The following is a 22,676-nucleotide window of genomic DNA, read 5'->3' on the forward strand; positions in this document are numbered from 1 at the left end:
GCTGTCCGTGCACATTCAAGGAGTGCAGGATCCTTTCCCCTTTATTTTGAGGATTAGGGAAGAAAGTTGGCAAATGTATAGATTGGTTGACAGCCACACTGGACACCACTTTAGGCATAAAGGAAGGATTAGTCCTGAGGGAGACCCTGTCAGCATGAAAAATAATGATGGATTCCACAGCCCTAAGTGTTTGTAGCTCAGACACTCTTCTAGTTGAAGTGATGGCCAGAAGCAAGGCTGTTTTCCAAGACAGGAATTTTAACTGTGATGACACTGCCGGCTCAAGAGGGGCAGCGTGAGCTGTTCCAGTACAATTTAAGGTCCCAAGCAGGGGTGAGTGCTCTCTCCTTGGTGGCCTTAAGTCATTTGCCCATCTCAGGAACTGTTTGATGAGAGGGTGAGAGAAGAGAGGTGGCTCAGTGTTGTAATGAGCCAAGATGGCAGAGGGATGGATCTTAATAGAGGAGAAGGATAGGCCTCTGATGAGTAGATCTGCGAAGTAATCCAGGATTAGAGGTAGGGAGGGCAGTGCTGTGTCCTCTCCTTTAGACTGAATCCAGGAGCAATACCTTTTCCACTTATCAGCATAGGATTTCCTTGTATTGGGTCTTCTGGCTTCCAGAATGACGTCCAGCACCTACTTTCTTAGGCTGGTCACTGGGGGAGAATTCAAGAAATAAGCCAGGCTGCAAGATTCAGGGTTTGCAGTTGCGGATGCAAGACCTGTCCCCCCTGCTGAGTGAGGAGGGTTGGGCTCTGGGGTAGGTGCCAGGGTGGCACCGGTGACAGGCTGCACAGTAGTGGGTACCAGTGCTGGTGTGGCCAGTCCGGGGCAATCAGGACTGTCCTTGGTCTGTCCTGTCTTATCTTGAGTAATATTCTTGAGATAAGGGGCAGAGGGGGAAATGCATAAATTGAGAGGTTTTCCCACTGGAAGGATAGGGCATCCACTTTCCAGGGCCTGCTGTGAGGTGTCCTGGTGGAGAATTTGCTGAGCTGGTGATTGCAGGGGGAGGCAAAGAGGTCCACCTCTGGGGTCTCCCATTTCTGGATTAGAAGACTGAAGGTGCTGGGCTCTAATTGCCACTCGTGTGGGTCTAGGAGATGTCTGCTTAAATAGTCTGCCAGTGAGTTTTGTTTGCCTAGCAGGAATTGAGCTTGAAGATGGACCTGCATGTCCAAGGCCGTGTTCCACAGGGCCATGGCTAGCTTGCAGAGTGGGTAAGAGTGGGCAAGAGTGGGCTCCCTCCTTCTTGTTGACGTACCACACAACTGTGGTGTCTGTTTTTATTAGCAGGGGTCCTAGTGAGAGTAGGGATCTGAAAGCTGTTAGAGCATGCTGAACAGCTAGCATCCCTTTTTGGTTGATGTGCAGATGAATTTGACTTGGGCTCCAGTGGCCCTGAATGCACTTGTCGTCCAGATGTGCCCCCCCAGACATAGTCTGATGCATCTGTGGTTAGAGTCTGGGCAGTGTGGAGTTGAGTAAATGGAAGCCCCTTGTTGTGGTTGCATGCTGCTGCCCACCAAAGAAACTCTATCCTTAGACAATGTATGACAGGAATGACAATTTTCCAGGTCCAGGAAATATTGGCACCAAAGAGTTTTTAAGTACCATTGAAGTCCTCATATGCAGTCTGGCATATGGAATTAGTAGGATGCAAGAGGCCATGAATCCTATGGCCTGCAGGATTTTACTTGCGGATAGCTGGGTTCTGGTGGCCATTTGAGTGAAGTAGCCTGTCAGATAGGCTTGTTTTTCTGGAGTAAGGAATGCCATCTGGGATGCTGTGTCCAAGCTTGCTCCCAGGAATACAATCTTTTGACTGGGGACTAGTTTTGATTTCTTTTCGTTGATAGTGTACCCCAAGGAGGTTAGAAGGTTCTTTACAAATGTCAGGTGCTGCAACAGCATTTCCTGACTGTCTGCCTGAATCAGGCAGTCGTCCAAGTACGGGTACATTTGAATTTTTCTCTGTCTGCAGTAGGCAATGGCTGGAGCCAAGCATTTTGTGAATACTCTGGGAGCAGTGGATAAGCCAAAGGGATGTGCAGAGAACTGACAATGCATAGATCCTGCCCTGAAGTGTAGGCATTTCCTGCACGAGTCCCTGATAGGGATGTGCAGATAGGCTTTCTTTTAGGTCTAGGTCAGCATAGGAAGAAGCTGCTGAAGGCTGAGCATTTTGAATTTTGGTACCACCAGGAAGGTGTCTAGAATGGAAAGATCTAGGATTGGGCACCAAGAGCCATCTTTTCCGGGTACCAGGAAAAGTCTGGAATAGAACCATTGACCTATCTGCTCTGCAGTAACAGGGTGAATTGCCCTTGTGGAAAGCAGGGATTGAACTTGGTTTTGTGCCTCTGCCCACTGGTTTGGAGGAAGGTCTGGGAACCCCTTTGGGGTTTGCAGTGAGTGAAGTAAAATTTGTACCCCTGGGATACAATGTTGAGGACCAATCAGTCTTTGGTGATGGAAGTCCAGTTTTTTGCATGATGGGCAAGTTTTCCTCCTAGGGGCACGAGCAGTTGGGCAGAGGTGAGGAGTGATGTTGAGAAGTCACTGTGAATTCTTTCTGTATAGGGGTGGCTTAGCACTCCCTGTTTTTGAAATGGAGGCACACCATTGCTTAGTCTCGGCATACACTGAGACTGTAGTCTGGGGGGGGGGGGTCTGTTTCCCCTGGGTCTAGTTTGAGATGACCTTGAGGGGGCTGGAAAGGACCAAAGCTTCGTGGGGCAATGCTTACTGAATCTAGGAGGTTGTACTTGCAAAAAATCTTTGACTGACTGCATAGATTTAGCTTTTTCTTCTATCTTTTTAAGAACCTCTTCTGCTTTGGTGCCAGATTGTCTTTGTTCAAAGGAGCGCCTAGTAATTTTGATTTGACATGGTCTGGCAAGGTCTGTTCTTTAAGCCAAGCATGCCTTCTCAGTACAGTACCAGTGACTGCTGCCCTGCAAGAAGCTTCTGGGGCATCAAAGCCACATTGCAAAGTATGCTTGCTGACTTGGCTTGAAGAATGCATAAGCACAGTCTGTAAAGGTAGCTAATTTTTGCTTAGTAAGTTCTATAATATGTTGCTGGCACTTCAGCATGTGAAACTGGCAATTCAATGCCCTAATGGCGAGAGTTGCAGAGGTGTATACTTTTTTACCCCATCTGTCTAAAGCTCTGGAATCCCTGTCCGAAGGGGTGGGATTCTTAGCTGTAGTTGCTTTAATACCTTTAGGCCCTTGGGAGATGACCTCTGGGTCAGCAGTAGGATTTTTGAAAATAAATTTGTGAGAGTCAGGAACTCTGTAGTACCTGTCTGGCTTCCTAGGGGCAGGGGGTAAAGTATCAGGAGTTAGACTGGATTCCATAAAGACATCATCCACAACATCCAGAACTGGGGGTATTGCTAAAGATCTATGCTGTGGCAAGTCTAAAAATTCTCTGAGTCTCTTTTTGGACTGAGGATAGTCTTGGTATTCCCAGTGGAAATGCTCTCAAAGTATGTGGGTTTCACAAAAAGAAAAATCCTCTGGAGGAGAAGCAGAGGGAATGGATTCCTCTGCATTTGAATTCTCATAAGCAGATAATGGCCTGTCTTCATATTCAGAAACCTCAGAGTCGTCGGACTCTTGGTCTGTTAAAGCTGCTGGGGACAAGTCTCTTTTTCTCATAGCAGGGGAAGGCTTAGCTTCCCCTAATCAGCATAATCAGGTCTTCTGCCATTTTAAGCATTTGATGTTGTGGCAAGGAAGCAGGTGCTTGAGTTTGGGTCGTCCGTTTTTTTAGGCGTAGCTCGTACTCTTGGCCTAAAAAACTTGGTAGTTTTAGACAGAACTGAAGACGCGAAAGAAGTCGTTTGTGTCGAATATCAGTAGTGCAAAGAACTTCAGAGGCCGGTGCCTGCACAATGGCTCCATCCAAGGTAGAGACATCTGCAGGTTCCTTAGTCAGTCATCTCGCGGCATATCGGAATCTGAATGGGTCTTGGTAGCAGTCTGCGAATCCACCGAAGTGGGCATCAGGGGCTGGGAAAGCACCTGAGTACTGGCGAACTGGCGAATAGCTTAACGGAAGCATCGTCGGCAGTTTTGGACCTGTGAGGTCTCTCTCTTGTCTTTATCCTTATTTTTTTTTTTTTGGAAGATCGGTAGTCGGATGGCTTACCAAAGCCATTTCGGAATAAGGAGATCTAGAGTGAAAGTATTTAGTGACAATAAGGGCCCAATGATGAATAGTTCGGGCGTTGAACAAGGCACAAAACTGACAGCGATGTACGTCGTGGTCTGGGCCTAAACAGATGACGCAGTAAGAATGGAAATCTCAGTGTGGTATTTGCTTTCCACAGGCGAGACAATTAACTTTCTCTGACATCTGATAAAGCAAGAAAAAAGGATCCCCAAAGGGGTACTTAGCTTTAGAAGACTTCTGGATGATTCAATTCGGAAAAGAAAATTCAGTTAGCGGCCGACTGGCACTCGTGCGAACTGCTTCTGCTTCAGGCTCCTCAGCAAGAAAGACTGATGTAATGGCATCGGCTGCCTGTTTTTATACCCCTGACAGCCTGGCGTCAGTCCTGGAGCGACAGCAACTGATGCAGAAATACTAAGTCTCTGGTATTCAGGCCGATTAAGGGCTACATGCAGTCAGACAACCAAAGTGTGATGACTGCAACAGTGAAACATGAAGGACATCCTATTATTCTATCAACTTTCTAAGTTTGGATTAGCAATATTAAAACTCTGTCCCTATTTTTGGGCCTTTGCCTCCCCATTATTTCTGATTTTGTCCTGATATCTTGCTCATAGAGATTGACAGGTATGTTTCAATTTAATTCTACCAAATTTCTATGCAACATCGATGGCAAATATGCCCTGTTTCTGGTTAAATGTCCCTGCATTATGTTGGCCTTTATGCAGATATTTTGCACTAACAGAATGACAGCTATCTGTGAAGCCCTGGTTGTCATTGTGGCATTCTACACAAATTCACGGACGTAGGTACTCTGCTTTAAACAGAATTGGATCCGCATTCGCTTACATGGTTTCCTGGCCGGCAACACTGCTGCCAGCCATGAAACCTAACTAAGGTCTGCCGCATGGTATTAATATGCATGGGGGGGCAAATTATACTGTGGGACAACCCAATTCCACCTGACTGGCCTTTCACATGCTCAGAATAAAGACATCTAATAAGATGACAGACCCATTCTCGTCTGCATGTGGGGAGTTCCCCTGCTCATAATAAAAATATCTCATAGGCTGTTAAACCCATCCTCATTTGCATGGGGATGTTCACAAGTACTGCCTGGAAAGCCAATGTGCCCAACTCTTGGAAATCTTGTGTGTTGCTAAACTTTTGTTATTGACCAATTCTTTTTTACTTTACAACCTATCCTTTTTTATACATAAATTCAAAATCAAACAATTTTACATGCGTGGTTACCAGACTGAATTTTACAAAATGGCTTGCAGACATTTTTATGTTGTTAACAAATATCACTATGTTGTTTTAACAAATCACTTGCCATTCGACCCTGCAATCTGGTGTTAGTTTCAGGGTACTGCAGCTTGATCACCATTTTCAGTTTTTCTGTTTACTGATATTAAGACCTATTCTCTATTTAAAATACTTTTAAACTGCCAGAACAACATAACAACAACCCCCCTTATTTAACAGAGCCTATTGGGGAGCTCTGTTAACCTAGGAGAGCTTTTGCATGCTTGCTGCAATCTTCCTCACATCACAAGGAAACCTATAAATCACAGAGTGGTCAGATTGCTCAGAATCATTAAATGTACTGAAGTGAGTTCAAAATACTGCACTGAAGACAGTAATGATAACATTATTTCAGGCTGTAGTAGGGAAGATAAAACAATACTGCAAAAAGTAAAACTTAAGATAATACACCATAAAATCATAGTAAACTTGACTTCTAACCTGACTCTCTAGCAGAAATGTGACTGAATATATAAATCTGTAGCAGAATTCTGAAGTGTGCCAAGCAGTTGTATGGAGGATAAAACAGGAGTAAAAAAATAAGAGTATGAACCCACATACAGTAAACCTGACTAACAGAATACTGGTGAAGTGTCCCATGGAGTTACAGGGAAGATAAACCAATGATATCGAAATAAAAAGTGATGATATACAATCTACCTACAGTAAACTGGAATCCAAATGTTATAACAAGGTGGAAATTTGACAGTGTGTGTATCTCTACTGAAAGCCATGGAGTATTTTAGAACATTTTGTGGTTTAGGCACCATAGTTGTGGAACACTTTTAGTGGAACAGTGGGTGCTTAGTCCAAGAGTGTTCTATCCATGGATACGACCTTGCCAATCTAAATCTCTTTTTTCTAAGAATACATTTTGGTTGCCGTCCACGGGCTAAACTTCAGTCCAAGATATGGAAACTGAAGGTGCAGTGTCCTTCCTGTCCATACTACGTTTTGCCAGTGCATTCATTTGGAAATGGTGTGTAATACTGCTTTCCAGCTTATTGCCTTCTTCACATAAAAAAATGTGCCATGTAAATCACTCTTTCAGTGTTGCAGTCAGTTCTAATTTTGCAAATATACTTCTTGCTCGTGTTAAGGCAGACAAAGTGGCCCACTCCATTCATCAGGCTGTAAAACCTGCATTTCTGAGTTCCACACATGTATGCGCCACAAGTATCTGCCCTTCATCTAAGTTATTTTAATTCAAGGAAGGCTCTGATGTTTCTTTCTTAAAGATAAAAATCAAGCCTGGTACTAGGATCTTAACTAAGGGTCTGCTATTCTATATTATGTTCTCACTGATAGCCCTGCACATTTTTTATGGTTTATTGAAAATGTTATGGTTATGCTTCTTTTCTGGCCTCAGTTTTAGGGTTAGGGTTACAGTTATTCTGAAGTTGTGTCATCTGCTGACTGGGTCCAGCAGGAAGGGGTCTTCAGATATTCAAGTTCTTTACTGGTTCCAGTATGCTACTAATCATCCTGCTTTCATATCTCCTATTTAGAAAGTCTTTTATAAGCTCGTTTAGGTTGTGTAAAAAGTCTAAGTTCTTCTGAGATCCTTGAAGTGCTCATCCCCTGTGACTTTATGACACTGCATTTGCCTATCTGGGTGTGCATACTGGAATCATGCAGCAGTAGGTTCACCTTTGTGAGTTTCTGGTAAAGGCTGTTGGAGAGGGACCATGTTTCAATGTTCTTGATAACATTGAGATCTACAACACACACACACACACACACACACACACACACACACACACACACACACACACACACACACACACACACACACACACACACTATTCTGGCTGTGGTTCACTGTAAATTTCAGGAAAGGTGTTGAGCTCCCTCTATTTGGCAGATTAAGTCTTTCAGCTGTTTTTCGTCACCTTTACTGACAATGAAAATGTCATCAATGAAATGGAGGAAACAGGCCATCTGTTGATGAAACTTTGAGCTATGTTTTCATCACGTTTTGCTAAAGCAACATTAGCAAGGCTCAGGGCCATGGCTACCCCATACTGATTCCTGTGGTCTGCTGGTACAATATGTCACTAAATTTGAAGAAACTGCTTTCTAGTAGTAGCCAGAGAGGTTTTGTAGTCAGCTCTATGGAGGGCCCCAGTGTTTTTTGGTTAGTGCCTTTTTCTACTACTTTTATGCAGATGTGTGGTAAAATTGTGCAGAGGGCTTCTACATCAATTAGGACAAACCAAATTTCAGGGTGTATTCAGATATATTTGATTTTCTGATGAAAGTTGATAGCATCCAGAATATATGATCTGACTTTAGCTGCAAGGGGTTTAACTGAAACCTCACAGTAAATGGATAAGGGCTCAGTTATTGAGCCTCCCTCTGCTACTATGTGCAGAGGGAGGGCTGAGCTAAGCACTTATGGGGCACAGGACTAAAGAAAAAGGTAGGGATTTTGAGGTGGGCAACTTCAAGAAATTCTGCAGTTCGCTGTTTATTAATCCATCATCGTACAGTGAATTCAAGGTAGCCTGGATGGCATCATATGCATTTGTGACGGTCATATAATCCACTTTCTTGTAGTACAAAATTGTACAATCTGACCATTTTGAGATTCACAGATTAAATTAAGATCTGAGGAAGCTTACAACAAGCAAACAAAAGTGCTACTAGGTTAACAGAACACACCAATAGGCAAGTGATGGCAAGTGATTTGTAAAAACAACATAGTGATGTTTGTTGACAAAAAGAAATGCCTGTAAAACACTTTGCAAAATTAGGTTTGGTAGCCACATGTAAAATCAATCAATTCTGAGTTTATACATAGATAACAAAGGACTGGTTAATAACAAAGTGTAGCAGCACATACAATTTTCAAGGGATGGACACATGGACTTATCAGGCACTACTTAACAGCTTTCTCATGCAAATGAGAATGGGTCTAACAGACTATTTGATGTCTACATTCTGAGCAGGTGAAAGGCCAATCAGGTTTAACTGGGTTGTCCCATGGTGTATTACACCCTATCTGTAACAGTACTTATAGCAACAGCAGCACGATCATAGAAAGTAGATGTAAGAACTGAATTTGAAGAAATGTACAAGGGTGAACACATTTACCTCAGTAAATGAAATTATCTGGAGTCAGTTTCATTTTTTGAAGGAGGAATATATGGAACTGGATTTATTTTATAGAAATAAAATTATTTAATTAAAAGGACTGCTCTAAATACTTGGACTTGACAATCATGTGGTGGAATTTTGGTCTGTCCTGACTCACACTCCCTGTATATGGCCGGGATGGATTAGGGATACTGAAGTCCCCACCCAAGGATGACCTTTGATGTTATACTTCTTTATACTAAGGAGTAAAAAGGGGGAATGAGAAGATTAGTATTCTCAATAGATAATAGCCCTGTCCTAAAAGTGGCCTCCTAAAAGGAAAAGTTGCTACACCAAATCCATGTTCAATTTTTTACACAGGAATGGAAGCAGCCTATCAGGTGTCCCCTCTCACTGCAGGTATTGCACACTTTGCACAAACTTAATGCTGAAGGTTAGTCAGTAAAAGATCTATCCTTTTTTCTTTAATCACATACTGCTTTGTGGATATTATACTACAAGGCAACTCTGCTGTGAGGTGTGCTTGTATCTGAGGAGACAGTCTGAGAACTGCATGTCTTGAAGGACACTGTCTGAGAATTGCATGTCTTGAAGGACACTGTTGTTTGGAGTACATTTCATTATCAAAAACTCACTGCTTTTGTATATCTGTACCTAATGCTTTACAAATTTAGTGCCATGCTGTGCTGTCTGGTTTGACATTTTACTGAACAGTGATAGATGTTTCACAGAGTTCCTGATCAGGTACTAACACTGCCCTACAGCACTAACGTTTGGTTGAATACTATGTGCACATACAATGCATCTAGGTTTACCTGTAGGCTGCTTTACCAACAGCTTTCTTGTATAATCATCATAGACACTGTACACCACATTAAGTACCCCTTGATGTGCATAGAAAGCCGACACCTTCACCTTAACTGAAAGCAAATGTAGATGAAATCAAAGTGCAACTCCAACAGTTCAAGGCCCTACTCCAGTAGCAAAAATGCTATTATTTCTCATAAGTGTTCTGTGCAAATGAAACACTTTATCAGCTTATGTTTTAATAATAAACATGCAAAGATGTGTAATGCACTGTCTATTAGCAGACTTATCCTGGCCAGTAACAGTGGTGCACTTTCCTCAGTTTAAGCTTTTTATGCTAACCGTAGCACTGAAGAGTAAGCAGCTCTACTCAATTTAAGGCAGTGGAGAATCTGCAGGACTAATTACCATTTCTTTCCTTCTGCTCTTGGTTACTATTCAGCTTCTACACAAACTCCTTACACAAGGCATTTTGAAGATGCTACAATAATTTAATATGCAGATGATTCTACCATGAGCTCAGCCCCAACACCAGCACCATTCAAAAAGTTACACAAAAATAATTTTCTTTCACTGAAGCATGTCTCTCTAACTCTCAGCTCATTCTTAACCCCAGCAAAACAAAACTCATGCTCTTCACACCTGAAATAGCACAGAGTTTAAACAATCTTTCTAATCACTTCTAATGATCATGCACCCCTAAAACTAGTATCACAAACTAAACTTCTAAGTATTATAATAGATGACAGTCTGAAATATGACCAACATATATCTCACGTAATAAAAACTACAGACTGTACAGAAGCAAAGGCTACCTTACAAACACAAAAAAATATTGCTTTGGCCTACCTCTTCCCATCACTATTGCCTGTTTCCCCAATACTTACTAACCTTAGAGCTAAGCTAATATCTAAACTAAGTTCTTGTTATAATACAATCACAAATCTTCCTTCGAACCTTCCCTTTTACTACCATCATTCTTTCACAAAAAAAAAAAAAAAAAAAAAAAAAAACGGTTAGAATTACCCAATCAATTGACTTATTCCCAGTTAATCAGAGCTCATACACGACTGTAGCACCCAGAAAACTTTCCAAATCTCCAAAACATTCTACAAGTCTACTTACCTGCAAGACAGAAATGATCCAGCCCTCAGTCTTTCCTTGCAACTATCAAATCTAAAAACTCTGCAGGAGATTCACTTTACCCTGTGTCACTCATTTAATGAGCTCCATCCCCCTCCACCTGAGGATTACTTCTAACTTATCCAACTTCATATTTTTCCTCGAATAACATCTCTTCCAAACTTGGCAAAGCTCCTGCCATGCTCATGACTAACCCTAATTTATATTTGAAATAACATACCTAGTCCTGACTTTGACTTTACTTTTCAACTTACTCATACACCTGCCCTTTAATTAGCCATAATATTATGTGTCACAGCGATATCTAATGCAGACTTAATGCCAATGCTAACATCTAGTTTTTAAGACTTTAATTGACAATATGTAGGTATTTAAGAGTTCCACATCAACTGTCATTCCATTAATGTAATGTCATCCCTTGATAACTTTGTCTTGTTACACGTTACTCTGTTTTTCTCTTCTAGAATTTTTACCTTTCTATAAAGTTTTGTACTGCTTTATTAATTCTCTGTATAATTGTTTCTAAATATTAGAGCTTTTCCCCTCCGGCCTCATCTGAAAAGAGGGTATATGCTTGTCATCTCAGTTGGACTAGTCTGGTAAACAAATGCTAAATAAATAAACAGGGTAACTCTAGCAACCAGGAATATCTTCAAAGAAAATTAGGCCTAGGGTTACCCAAAGAAGAAACGGCAAGTAAAGACACCTTCTGTAACATATAGTTGTAATGGCACATGACAATAATCAACCCTGGGAAGTAGCACACTAAATGGGCACCTGAACTCATTCTTTTCACAGAATAAATGGATGGGGCCTTTATATAACTCACCTGTGTGTGTGCATTATTAACACACACACACACACACACACACACACACACACACACACACACGCACACACACACACACACACACACACCTAACCCTCACCCATGTCTAAACAGCTACTTCACCACTCCCAGTACAGTCTTCCAGGCATTCTTCACTTAAAGGCCATGACATACATGCACATCCACATCATTAGTATTTTCCTTCCCCTTGATGACCATTACCAACCACTGCCATTGTGGCCCTTCCTACCAGTGTATGTGATGACAACTATGCCCTGTCCTCAGTGCTATTTTACTGGAGTATTTTGTGTTTGATGCACAACATACCAGTCTAGCCCAGCTGTTGTACTGCATGTATCATTACTCTTTGTTATATCTAGACTGACCTATAGTGGTGAGTCAGACACTGCCTCTTAGCCGCTGCCTTAGTGTACAGTGGCTGCCTTTGTCCTGCATAGTCATACTCTACCGCCAGTACCTCCATAACATTCTTACTAGTCCCCTCCCCTGATAAATCTAGTAAAATGTCCCCCTCCAGTAGCAATACCCTGCTGTACCCATGTACCAACAAGTTGTGGAACACTGTAGACATGGCAAGTATCTTGCTGCAGGTTTCTGGAAAAGCATCACAGCAATTAAGCCATTATATGTCATAATGCATGAGTAAATACTGGCAAAAACATTAAAATAGCTTGTGTGAGTTTAAGCCCGGTAATGTTCAACATAACTGGAAATGCCACAGCAAAAATAAATACAGAAGATGGCTAAAATACTCTGTGGACTTTTTTTCCCTTCCAAAACAGCATAAATGGCTGCTTAACTCTAGGTTACCACCAGCTAGCAAATTCCTCTAACCATAACATTAACATATCAGAGCGCGCACTCACAAAACACTTTCATCACTTCTCAAAACACACAACCACACACAAGCCTGCACCAGTGGCATACAGGGATACAGCACTGACTACAGCTCCGGCAGTTTGGGTTTAATTAGTGGCTCAGATACTGCATGATACAGGCAGGTAGGATGGGTGTGCCCACCTTGTGGTGGTGGTGGGGGAGGGGGGCAAGAAGAGCTCTCAGATGTAGTATCCTGTTAACTCCCTGGCAGAGGTCAGGGAATTGAAGGAGGTGTCTGTACTGTAGGGGTTCAGGGCTTGGCCTGAGGCACACATGGAGGCTTATGGCCAATGTGCTACACAGCCCACCGCATGATAACCTCTGGGCATGGAATGCCCACCTCCCCGAAGTACTGGTCACTGCAGACTGCACACTTGTGGCAATAAAAGCCCCACCTGATGTGCCCATGGACAATGGTATATCAATAAGGACTACCATTCTATCAACTGCCAGGTAATGTATACCTAGCAGGGGATGATAACCAATTTGTCTGTGCAGCACCCTAACAGTGTCTATGATTCCCAAATGTAGCATACACTCCATCTATATTGCCACTTCCTGCATAGAGAAATTTCACAAGGCCTCTTAGTTGTTAAGTGCAGACACTACTGGAAGCAGACAGATACGCTACTGAAACAACATTGTTTACACATCTCACCCCTTAAGTTCTTACTATGTTTCAGCTGGCACATGATACCCACTAAAGCCCAGGATGATGAGAAATTTAAGGAATTCACAGAGTATCACTGAACAGCAGTACAACACATTGCACAAACCCATATCAATCAGCAAGTATTAAGCCTGCTAATGACATGGTTCAAATGCCTGGATATCTCAAGAGGTGCCTTACAGTATTCCCCAGCCACCATTTATAATACATCTGTGGCAAGTTGTATGCCGCATAATATGATTATCAGGAAGCAGGCAGACCAGTCATCTGTCCATGTAACTTCTGGACCTGCTTGCAGCCACTCCTAATACAGCCATCGAAGCATCATCATCAAGCTGCGACAGTGAAGCTGATGGACAGAAACAGTTTCACCCCCCCCCAACAAAAAACAAAAACAGACACAGTACATGGCAGAATAAATAAAGTGTCAGTGTCTAGTCTGTCTTTATAAGCCCATAAGTACACAGTGATGAGTCACACTGAAAAAACATGATGCATGCAATGTTGAAAATTATGCTGGGCAGTGTACATATGAGTCACACTGCGCATCATGCATCTCCATCTAGACCACAAGAGAGAAAGTCTGCAAAGGGCTACAGCTGTCATCATTTGCAAATGTGACAGGTAACACAATGACAGACTGCTGCATCATATCCTTGGTGGGGTGCTATGTTACCACTGGCAGAAATAGACATTTTGTGATGTGAAAAGGTGCACTCTGTCATAAACAATGACATCTGATAACACCGAAGGGGGTTAACACTACAGAACTGTGACTGGAAGGGGATGCCTGTAGTGGTGGGACTACAGGATTCCTATGATAAGGGATGTTGTGATACTGCAGAATTGGACCCCTACGGACTCTGCTGGGAAGGTGATCCATCCCTGGAAGCTTGCAGTTGTCACTGACAAGGTGAGGTGGTGCAGTGACATGTTCTAGTCTCACAGAAGCAGACAGTATACCCTGAGATGTCCTCCTGATGCAACCGCCACAAGTATGTATCAGACTCACTCCACAGGTAACACTGCTGGAGAGAGCACTGATGATGGTGCGTTTACTATCCTGCACAGAAAGGTGGGTATGGAAACCATGTGTCCTACCATAGCCTTTATGAATCAGCATAGCACTGTCCCTGGACTAAATAGCCTCACCAAGATGTTTGCAGTGGTGGATGATATCCTCAAAGAAGTCACAGTCCAAAGAATTCATCTCCATATTGACATGGATAGCAGCAAAGTGTGCCTGAAAAATAGCCCTGTCATTTGTTGACCGAGTCATAGCATAGCCTGCATATCAGTAGTGGACTGTGACATGTGACGACAATGGGATCCACTTCTAGTCTGCGTTATGTTGGGTGCGCAATCCTCGGACACAGTTAGCTCATCCACTGCTGTTGCCAAAGGGGAAGCAATGCTGGAGGTCCCCATCACTGGCCACCCTGACCAGCATGAACTAATTTCTGGGTCAAAATGCTCTCTCACCTAACTGGCTGGCAGGTAGCATGTTGCCCATACCTTATCCTATTCTCATCCACGTGTACCCCATCCTAGTGTGCCACAATCTGCCTCTTGTATAGTGTCCACTGTTCACCATCATTAACTGTCCATCCAGTGTCCCCCTCCAACTGGGCATACCCACCATTTTATCTAGGAGTTTTGTGTTTGTGTGCCTCCTCAGACTACCCTGCAATACTTTCCTGGTCACCTGTACTGCCATCCCTTCTCTCTAGCTATATATTAAAAAAGGGGTATCTATCCTAACATAAGTGCCCTTCCTTCTACTACCCCTTTATCTTCATGCTTCCCTACTCTGTGTACCTCTGCTTGTTAAATCCCCTATTTCATTTTGTCCTATACTCATTTTTCCTCACTTTGTATGGAGCCAATTAAATATTCCCATGACTGGACACTTGAGAACAGGCATCTATAATGTGTTTCAATCTTAGTAATATGCAGTGCTTACTGACAGCCTGCTTCACCATGGGCTGACTCAGGCTACCTGCTGTGTTAGCAAGTTTCATGCTAGCCAGTATATGTGTGGACAATACCTTACTCAATAACTCACTGCTTGATCTGCTCTACTCTGGTTGGTTTAGCCATGCAGCATCACAGTACAGCTAGTTGTTCAGCCACATGGATTTTTATTATCTGTACATTCACATCTGCTTTACACTGCAATGTATCATCGTTAAAATTCAGAAGCCTTGCTCAAGCACACAGCACATCTTTCTGAATCCCCCCATAAGTGCCCATTTATAAACTCTTACCATTTGAATCCTTGCAACCTGTTACACAGCAGCAGAAATAATAAAGCTACACAGCAGGAAAAAAAGAAATAAACCTATCCAAAACCAAAACAGGCAATGAAATGATAAACTCAAACAATTTAGATGAATCCATAGCGAGTCTTAATCAATATATAAGTTAGGCCTAATCAACAAATATGTTCCTACTCACAAAATGCATCTCAAAATCCTACAAACGCTTAAAATCTCATGACAGAGAGATGCAACAGGTAGAAAAACACAAATATGAACAAATGCAAAACAACAAAATGGATCAATGTAAATTCCTAATATTCCTGCTCACAAAAATACATTGCTACATCCAAACAACACTTCATCTCAAACTAGACATGGGGGCGAGGGCGAGAAAACACACTTAAAAAATACAAATATGAGAAAAATGAATACAGGCAACTCTTGGATATATGTCACTAACAAATCAAGCAGGCAACAAAGTCCTTTACCACAAAGACAGAATGTTAATCATAAATTATTTCCCTTGTTAGGTAAGTTAAAGCTAAACAATTCAAACTCTATTTCTTCTCAGTCAGATAAGGAAGTCAGCTAATAATGTAATTACTGAATCTTAAATATTATGTTATTACTTACCTACAAGCTGTCACAAGTGTAACCGCAGAACACAGACTTAAATGCAAACACCACCATTTTGATTTCAGCATAAAACCACGTAATATTAATGAAAACTACTTCCACTTGACTGTTATGGATTTGCCTCAAAAAATAAACCTCCATGTGCATATATATCATAGTGGCAAATGTCTGCTTTCCAAATCTTTTCATCACCCTGGAGTCCCTGTTTGGGGGATGAACAGATGAGCTTTCGTCTGAAAGTTCTTGCTTTGTGGCTTCTACTACCACCACTGCATCTACCAGATGCAGGATCCTTCCATGCCTGTTATGCCATGAGGTCAAAAAGAGGGTTAAACAGGAGCTACCACTGAGGATGAAGGTGGGCTGAAACCAAAAGCTTCCAAGAACACAGACTCATCTAGAGAAGGATCTTGGGAGGATCATCCCCCCCTCCCTGCTTCAACAATTCTAGGATTTTTCCAAAGGTGACATCTTCAGAAGGGGATTGGTGGGGGGGTCTTCACCTTCCTCCAAGTCTGTCTCTTCTGTGATAGACTCAGGCATTGAGTCTATATGGTTCCATTTGCACATCAGTTTCCTATGAACCAACTCTGGTGGGGAATCAGACTGGGAGCTAATACAGCAACAGTCTCTGTCTGATAGGAAGATAAGAGGAAGAAAAAGTTAGATCATGCTGGGGGTTGGGTGGTACTGAACTGACTGAAGGCTTTTCCTCCATGGGTAAGTTAAGGACCCTGAGAAACACATCGAAGGCCGAAGCTGCAATTGGCTCCAAGAATATGCTCCAATCCAAGGACACAGCACACTTCTCTGCTCTGACTTGTGGTGACCCTGAAGCTGAACTCAGATCTGAGCTGTCACGAGCTGATGGGCAGGGAAGGATTTGACAGCCTCTGTGTTGACCAGGTCCCTCCGGCCTCAGCACCGACGCTTTGGCACAGAGTCACTTCCTGCACAGACAACCTCAGAGTTGAAAGGGATGCATTTGGTGTCGAAGTGACAAGGGCTGTCTACCCAAAGAAGATACCTCAGTACAAGCCAGAACCAGGGAAACTGGGTGTTTAGATGAGACAAACTGGTACCAGAGAAAAAAAAGAGTGGTGGGTAAGTTGGGCTGATACTCTGTGCACCTGCAGAGAATGGCATCAATAGAACCCCAAGCTGAACCCACATCTTGAGGAACTTCTGCATCATACTATCAGCATCTTATTTTGCTATACATCCAACAGGATGAAGCCACTAAAGGTAGATGGGAATAGTTCTTTCCCTGCCGTTTTGGGGAAAGACGTCTAGGGTTTACTGGTTTCAGTGAGAACTGGGTCCTAGGAGAGATCGATTGGTGCTGAGAGGCTGTCGACTCTGATGTACTTAATACTTCAGGTTCAGGACCAACCAAAACTGCTGGCTCCAAAGACCATTTTCGTGACATAACTGTTTTTTCCCCAGAAGATTTTTTTTCTGTCTCTTGTTAGAGTCTGAGGGATCTTTATCTTTTCCCTGATCCTTCATTTCAACTCTGCTCGCTTTCTTGGTAAGTGAAGCAGAAAAAGGTCCAGTTGAAGATGTCCCAGTCTGTGGGGGAAGTAAACCTCTTTCTCTTCGTTTCTCCCTCCTTAAATTAAAGGCTTTGCATGACTGGTAGTCTCTACATGTAAATGGGCAGCACCCAAACAATAAACACACTAAGTGTGAATATTGTGGTAGCAACATGTGCTTGCATGCAATACATTTCTTGAAGCTTTGGGACTCCGTCATTATTGTACTGAACTATCATAATACATAAAACAGCAAATACAAATTTAAATGCACTTAAAACTCTTATAAACTACACTTAGAAATCACAGTAAACTACTAATTCTAAACTCTAACCTGCTACTGAAGCTTCTTCTCTTCTACTGATTTAAATATATAAATCACTATTAGCTAACTATATACTTATGTCATCTTAAAGACTACATATATCCAATAAAATACCATACTATTAACAATGTAGAAAAATGTTCTACAACACTATATACTAGACATGAAAGCTCTTGTTAGGGGGAGGAAAGAAAAATTGCAATACAACAAAAAAAGATATCAAATTCCAAATGAGATCTGAAGGAAGGGAGTGCAGTGTAGGGAATTATGGGTGGAGGAGGATTCAAACCTCTGGTACCGTAAAAGCTTCCAAGTCGGCACCTAGGTTGGATCCTGTTAGATCTCACAACACATGTTGAATTGGATGAAAACAGACAGCAGTGGATAAATATTTACCCATCGTTTTATCATAAATATATTAGAATTAAGAAAAGTTATACACTGTAAATAAGAACAATGGTATTTCATTCTCTATATCAAAATTATTCCTATACATCTAAAGAAATATAATTTATTGGTAAACATAGTTATATTACCTTTAGCTGCTATAACTGATCCTGCAGTGTTTTCAGAATTCAGTTAAAGACATGGTGGTACAGCGGTAGCATTGATGCCTCACAGCAAGAGGTTTCTCCTGTTCGATTCTTGGCTGGAGTGCCTTCTGTGTGGAGTCTGCATATCCTCCCTGCGGTCGAGTGACCTCCGAAAAACATGCGTGAATGGGCGTGCCTTCGCTGAAGGTTGGGAGTCGGGCTGGAAACTCGGCACCATAAAAATCTACTGCCAATCATTAGTGGACCGGAGTTCCGCTTTGGAGACCCCTAACTGGGAAAAGCCAAAAAGATAAACAACAACAGGCATTTGGCCACTCACTTTATCATACTCATTCATTACCTGTTTAACATTTACTTCTACTGTTCTGGCTCATTTTGAGATAGCCATATAAAGTACACTATTTCCTGCAAATCCTGTTTGAAGTTTCTGGTTTCCGAACATAACAAGAACTGCATGTCCACAAACAAATGTCAACGAAGGCATGCCCCATTCACGTATGCCTCCACACAGAAGACACTCTAGCTGAGAATCGAACGGGACAACGTCTTGCTATGAGGCGACAACGCTACCGCAGCACCATCACCGCAGTCTCTAGATTAATACAGAGTGTATTATACTGTATATCACATGGTATTTTACTTTACTCTTGAATGTGAAGATGTATGTTTTTTCTGTAAACAGGTTCTGAACAGTAATAGCTATATAACATAATTATATAACATAATTAAATGAGTAAAATGCTACCTAATTAGTCCTTCCCCCTTCTGCTAGGCATCCAGTGACAGAAGTACATTACTGAATCCCACTACTAGCATTCACAGATAGAAACCAAAATATTGTCTAAACAAGCTACCAGGCAGAATTCTTCCTGCTGTCTGTCATATAATTCAAATCATTAAATCAATGAATGCTTACTTTCTGTTGCATTGTTTTCCAAATACAGCTTGCCAAAGGTGCCCAAGATCTGTAAAACAAAAGGTAAAACCTTGGTTCATACAACTGGTAATATATTCTCCCTTTATGTGTTTGAATTTTCAAAGGAAGACCGTTACAAACTGATGCATGTTGTACAAAATGCTCCCAGCATAATATTATTATTATTATTGTTATTTTTCTTTCATTTTAAGACAACTTCCTGAAATCTCCCTATTAAGGTCAGTCTCTGGAAGTTTCGTTATACAATACCTCCAGCAGCATGTTCTGTCCCATATAAATCTGCTTTAGAACATTTCTACTACTTCAGCTAGTGTCAACAAAAGCAAAGTAAAATCTTAGAAAAGAAGTAAGACATAACCTGGGGAGGACTTTTTTATATGAGGAATTTCTATTACTGACGACATTAAGTTTAGATATGAGGGAAGATGAAGTATAGTATATGGAAACAGTTCAGATGTTAATACTGAATAATATGAAAATACTTCAGAAGTTAACACTCAATAAAGCAGGGCAAATGATTAACAGGATGATATCCAGGGAGAGCTCTTAACATGTTGCTGTGTACAGGTAAGACTAGTTATCTGGGGGCTGGAAGAGAAGGCAATGCAATAAAATGAAAATTCTGAAGGACCACTTTAAGGAAGCCAACAGCACATAAGAGGTGTTACTGGTGAAGAGGGGTAGTAAACAAAAGACTGAATAAAGCAGTGTAACTTCTGGTGATAAGGGTTAATAAGAGAAGAAAATGCATAATAGAGCAGTATAACTGCAGGCTCTTGGAATAGGATGGGAAAGAGGGCATGGATGCCATTCAGTTAAAAGAAGCTAGAAATAACCTGGAAATATTACACAGTAGGAACAGGCTACAGACTAATAGAAAGGGAACATAATTAGTTCAGAAAGGTTTGGAGGGGTTCTTGGAGAGGACCTGGAACATTTACAATGAAAGGGAGAGGCACGACTGGAACAATGTCAAAGGAGGCTGATAACAGAGTCAAATATTGGAATGACAAATATGAAAACTTGTAAGGTAACAGAGAGATAAGGAGGCTAAGTTGACAGAAAGAGAAATGGTTTGCCGGTAATGTGCAAGTCTGGGAAAAACAATAACAGAAACTTGGAAAAATGAAAGAGACTAGAATACGCTAAGGGTTTTTGTAAATTACATAATGGGTAAGAATGTTGGTAGCAATGTATGTAAAAACAGGTTATACTTTAATATTGAGGATGATGAGGATATGGCTGATGGGAAAAGTGGCACGGACAAATTAAATATCAAGCAATTAGTGTGGGCTGGAAAAAACAGAAGAGCTGATAAAGTATGCAAGTTACAGACCTCCAAATGTTAAGGTGTGGAAGGATATGTGGACAAATGTAAGGGAAATGACATAATAGATCATTTTAGTCTTACAGGAACAAATGAGTACACACCTCTGTCAAGGGGAAAGGGAAAAATTAAGAAATTAAAGAATTTGAAAAATGTTTGTGCAAGAAGGATAAGGTAGAGTCAGAAGCCTACAATGGGAAAAACACTGTTCATGACAATATTTGCTGCACCATTACATTTGGAGGTACAAATCCCTTGGTGTAGGACTACATGGAATGAATTATGAAAATATACAAGGGGTGGTTAGAGAAATGATGGGTGACCGAGGAAAATGTTAAATGAGTGAATAAACTTTTGCAGACAGAGATGTTGATTAAAATGAAGTAATGGAGACAGAAAAAACAGATCTACCTGGCTGAAGGAAGAGATCAAGAGGCTTTTAAAGTGAACGAAGATGAAAGGAGATCAATGTATTCGGGGGTTGAGGGTGAGAAAAGAAGTCATACAATGCAAAGAAATGCAAAGTCATAGTTGAGTAAAGTAAGTTACTTTACTCAACCTATGTTGCTAAGCACTGAAACTTCATCCCATCCACCCTAAAACATTATAACATTACTGTATGTTTCAAACACAATCTAAAACAATATACAACTTCCTCATGGCTATGCTCATGCTTTCATCCTGACTAAAACCAATTTTCTGTTTCTCTTCAATTACCAACCTCTCTCTCTCGCTCTCTCTCAAATCACCTATACTCCACCTTTCTTATCCCAGTCTCTTTCATTCCTACTACCACTCCTCCATTTTACCTACATCCTTTTTTTAAACAAGAAATATCTTTATTAAATTATCACTTATGATATAGACAATCAGACATTTACATAAATGAAAACAAACCAAACTGACATAATTTTTAGTTGCAAACATTATACATTGCTTAAAATCTATCCAGTCACTGTCAGTCAAACATCATGCAGTTCACTGAAATCCTACCTTCTTTTAAACCTCATTCCTCCCCTGTATGTATTGTTCCCACAATTCCCACTTTTTTCTATGTAATTTGCTCCTACCCTTTTCTAAAGATCCCAATTCCAGTTGTTTTATCTCTGTTACTACATTCACAACTTATAGTATAGTTGGCTTACAGACTTGGATTTCCATTTTCTAGTAATTGCTTTTTTGGGCAACCGCCATAATTAGACTCAGCAAGGCCTTACTATGTCTAGGCAATTCCGATTTTGTATCACAGGTCAGAAAAATCATTTCCCGAGATGCACCAATTTGTTCACCCAGTACCTCGGACAGAGTAGTCTGCAGGGATTTTTTTTAAAGTCTGCTAACTCACTGAACTCCCAGAAAATACATTCCCAATTACCTCTTTCTTCCCATCACACTCCAAACATTTGCTGTCTACCCGAGGAAAATTTCTCTTGAGTCTACTTGGGGTAAAAAAAATACCTATGTAAACATTTCCAAGCAAAAATCCTAAACTTCTAGACTTTGTTGCATATTTGGGAGACCTACATATATCCGCCCATTGTTTCTTTGTAAAATGCTTATCCAGTCTCTCTTCCTAATACTTTCTAAACTCCTCTGACTGAAGTGACCATGCAATATTTTGCACACCCTATTAATTATTCCTTTTTAACAGCAGCTTCTGCTATAAATTCTACTAAAAACTCTATCAGTGCTGGTCTTTCGTTTTGGACCCCCTATTTCTTTCTCTTTGCCTATACTCTGACATTAATCCTTGATAGGGAAGTCAATCTCTCCTCTACAGTCCAAATAAATTCTTAGCATCTTCTCATTCTATCATCTTTCCCTCTCTAGTTATTGCTCTCAATATCTTAGTTCCTTTGCCAGCTTCTCCAATAAATTACAGCTCCCTCTTGCCTATTATCTGTATCCCTAATTTGCAGTCATCCCTATTGGCATAATCTCCTTTCTTCATTTTTGTGTTGGCTTAGTTCTTAGAATACTTTCTGCTAGTTTATGAATATAATATTCTGTAGGATTATTGTTACTCTCAAAGATCTGAATCAAAATTCCAGTCTCAATTTGTTTCTCTAGCTTCCCCCTCATTTCATCATAATCCCTTTCCACTTTGAATTATAGATTTCTGCTTGTGCTATGCATAGGAACCTTAACCGTGTAGCTCT

At 41.3% G+C, this 22,676-nt stretch overlaps 1 protein-coding gene across 1 annotated transcript in view; it reads right to left on the reverse strand.

Annotated features, from left to right (window-relative positions):
- Positions 1-22,676, reverse strand: part of GEMIN8 (gem nuclear organelle associated protein 8) — a 283,211-nt gene that overhangs the window by 192,156 nt on the left and 68,379 nt on the right. Inside the window, exon 2 of the mRNA XM_044065740.1 lies at positions 19,170-19,218. Within this exon, the coding sequence (XP_043921675.1) occupies positions 19,170-19,218 (49 nt within the window). The remainder of the gene's footprint in view (positions 1-19,169; positions 19,219-22,676) is intronic.

This window comes from Protopterus annectens, chromosome 1.part0 (assembly GCF_019279795.1).
Source record: "Protopterus annectens isolate FY-2018-M chromosome 1.part0, PAN1.0, whole genome shotgun sequence".
Classification (NCBI taxonomy): Eukaryota; Metazoa; Chordata; order Ceratodontiformes; family Protopteridae; genus Protopterus; species Protopterus annectens.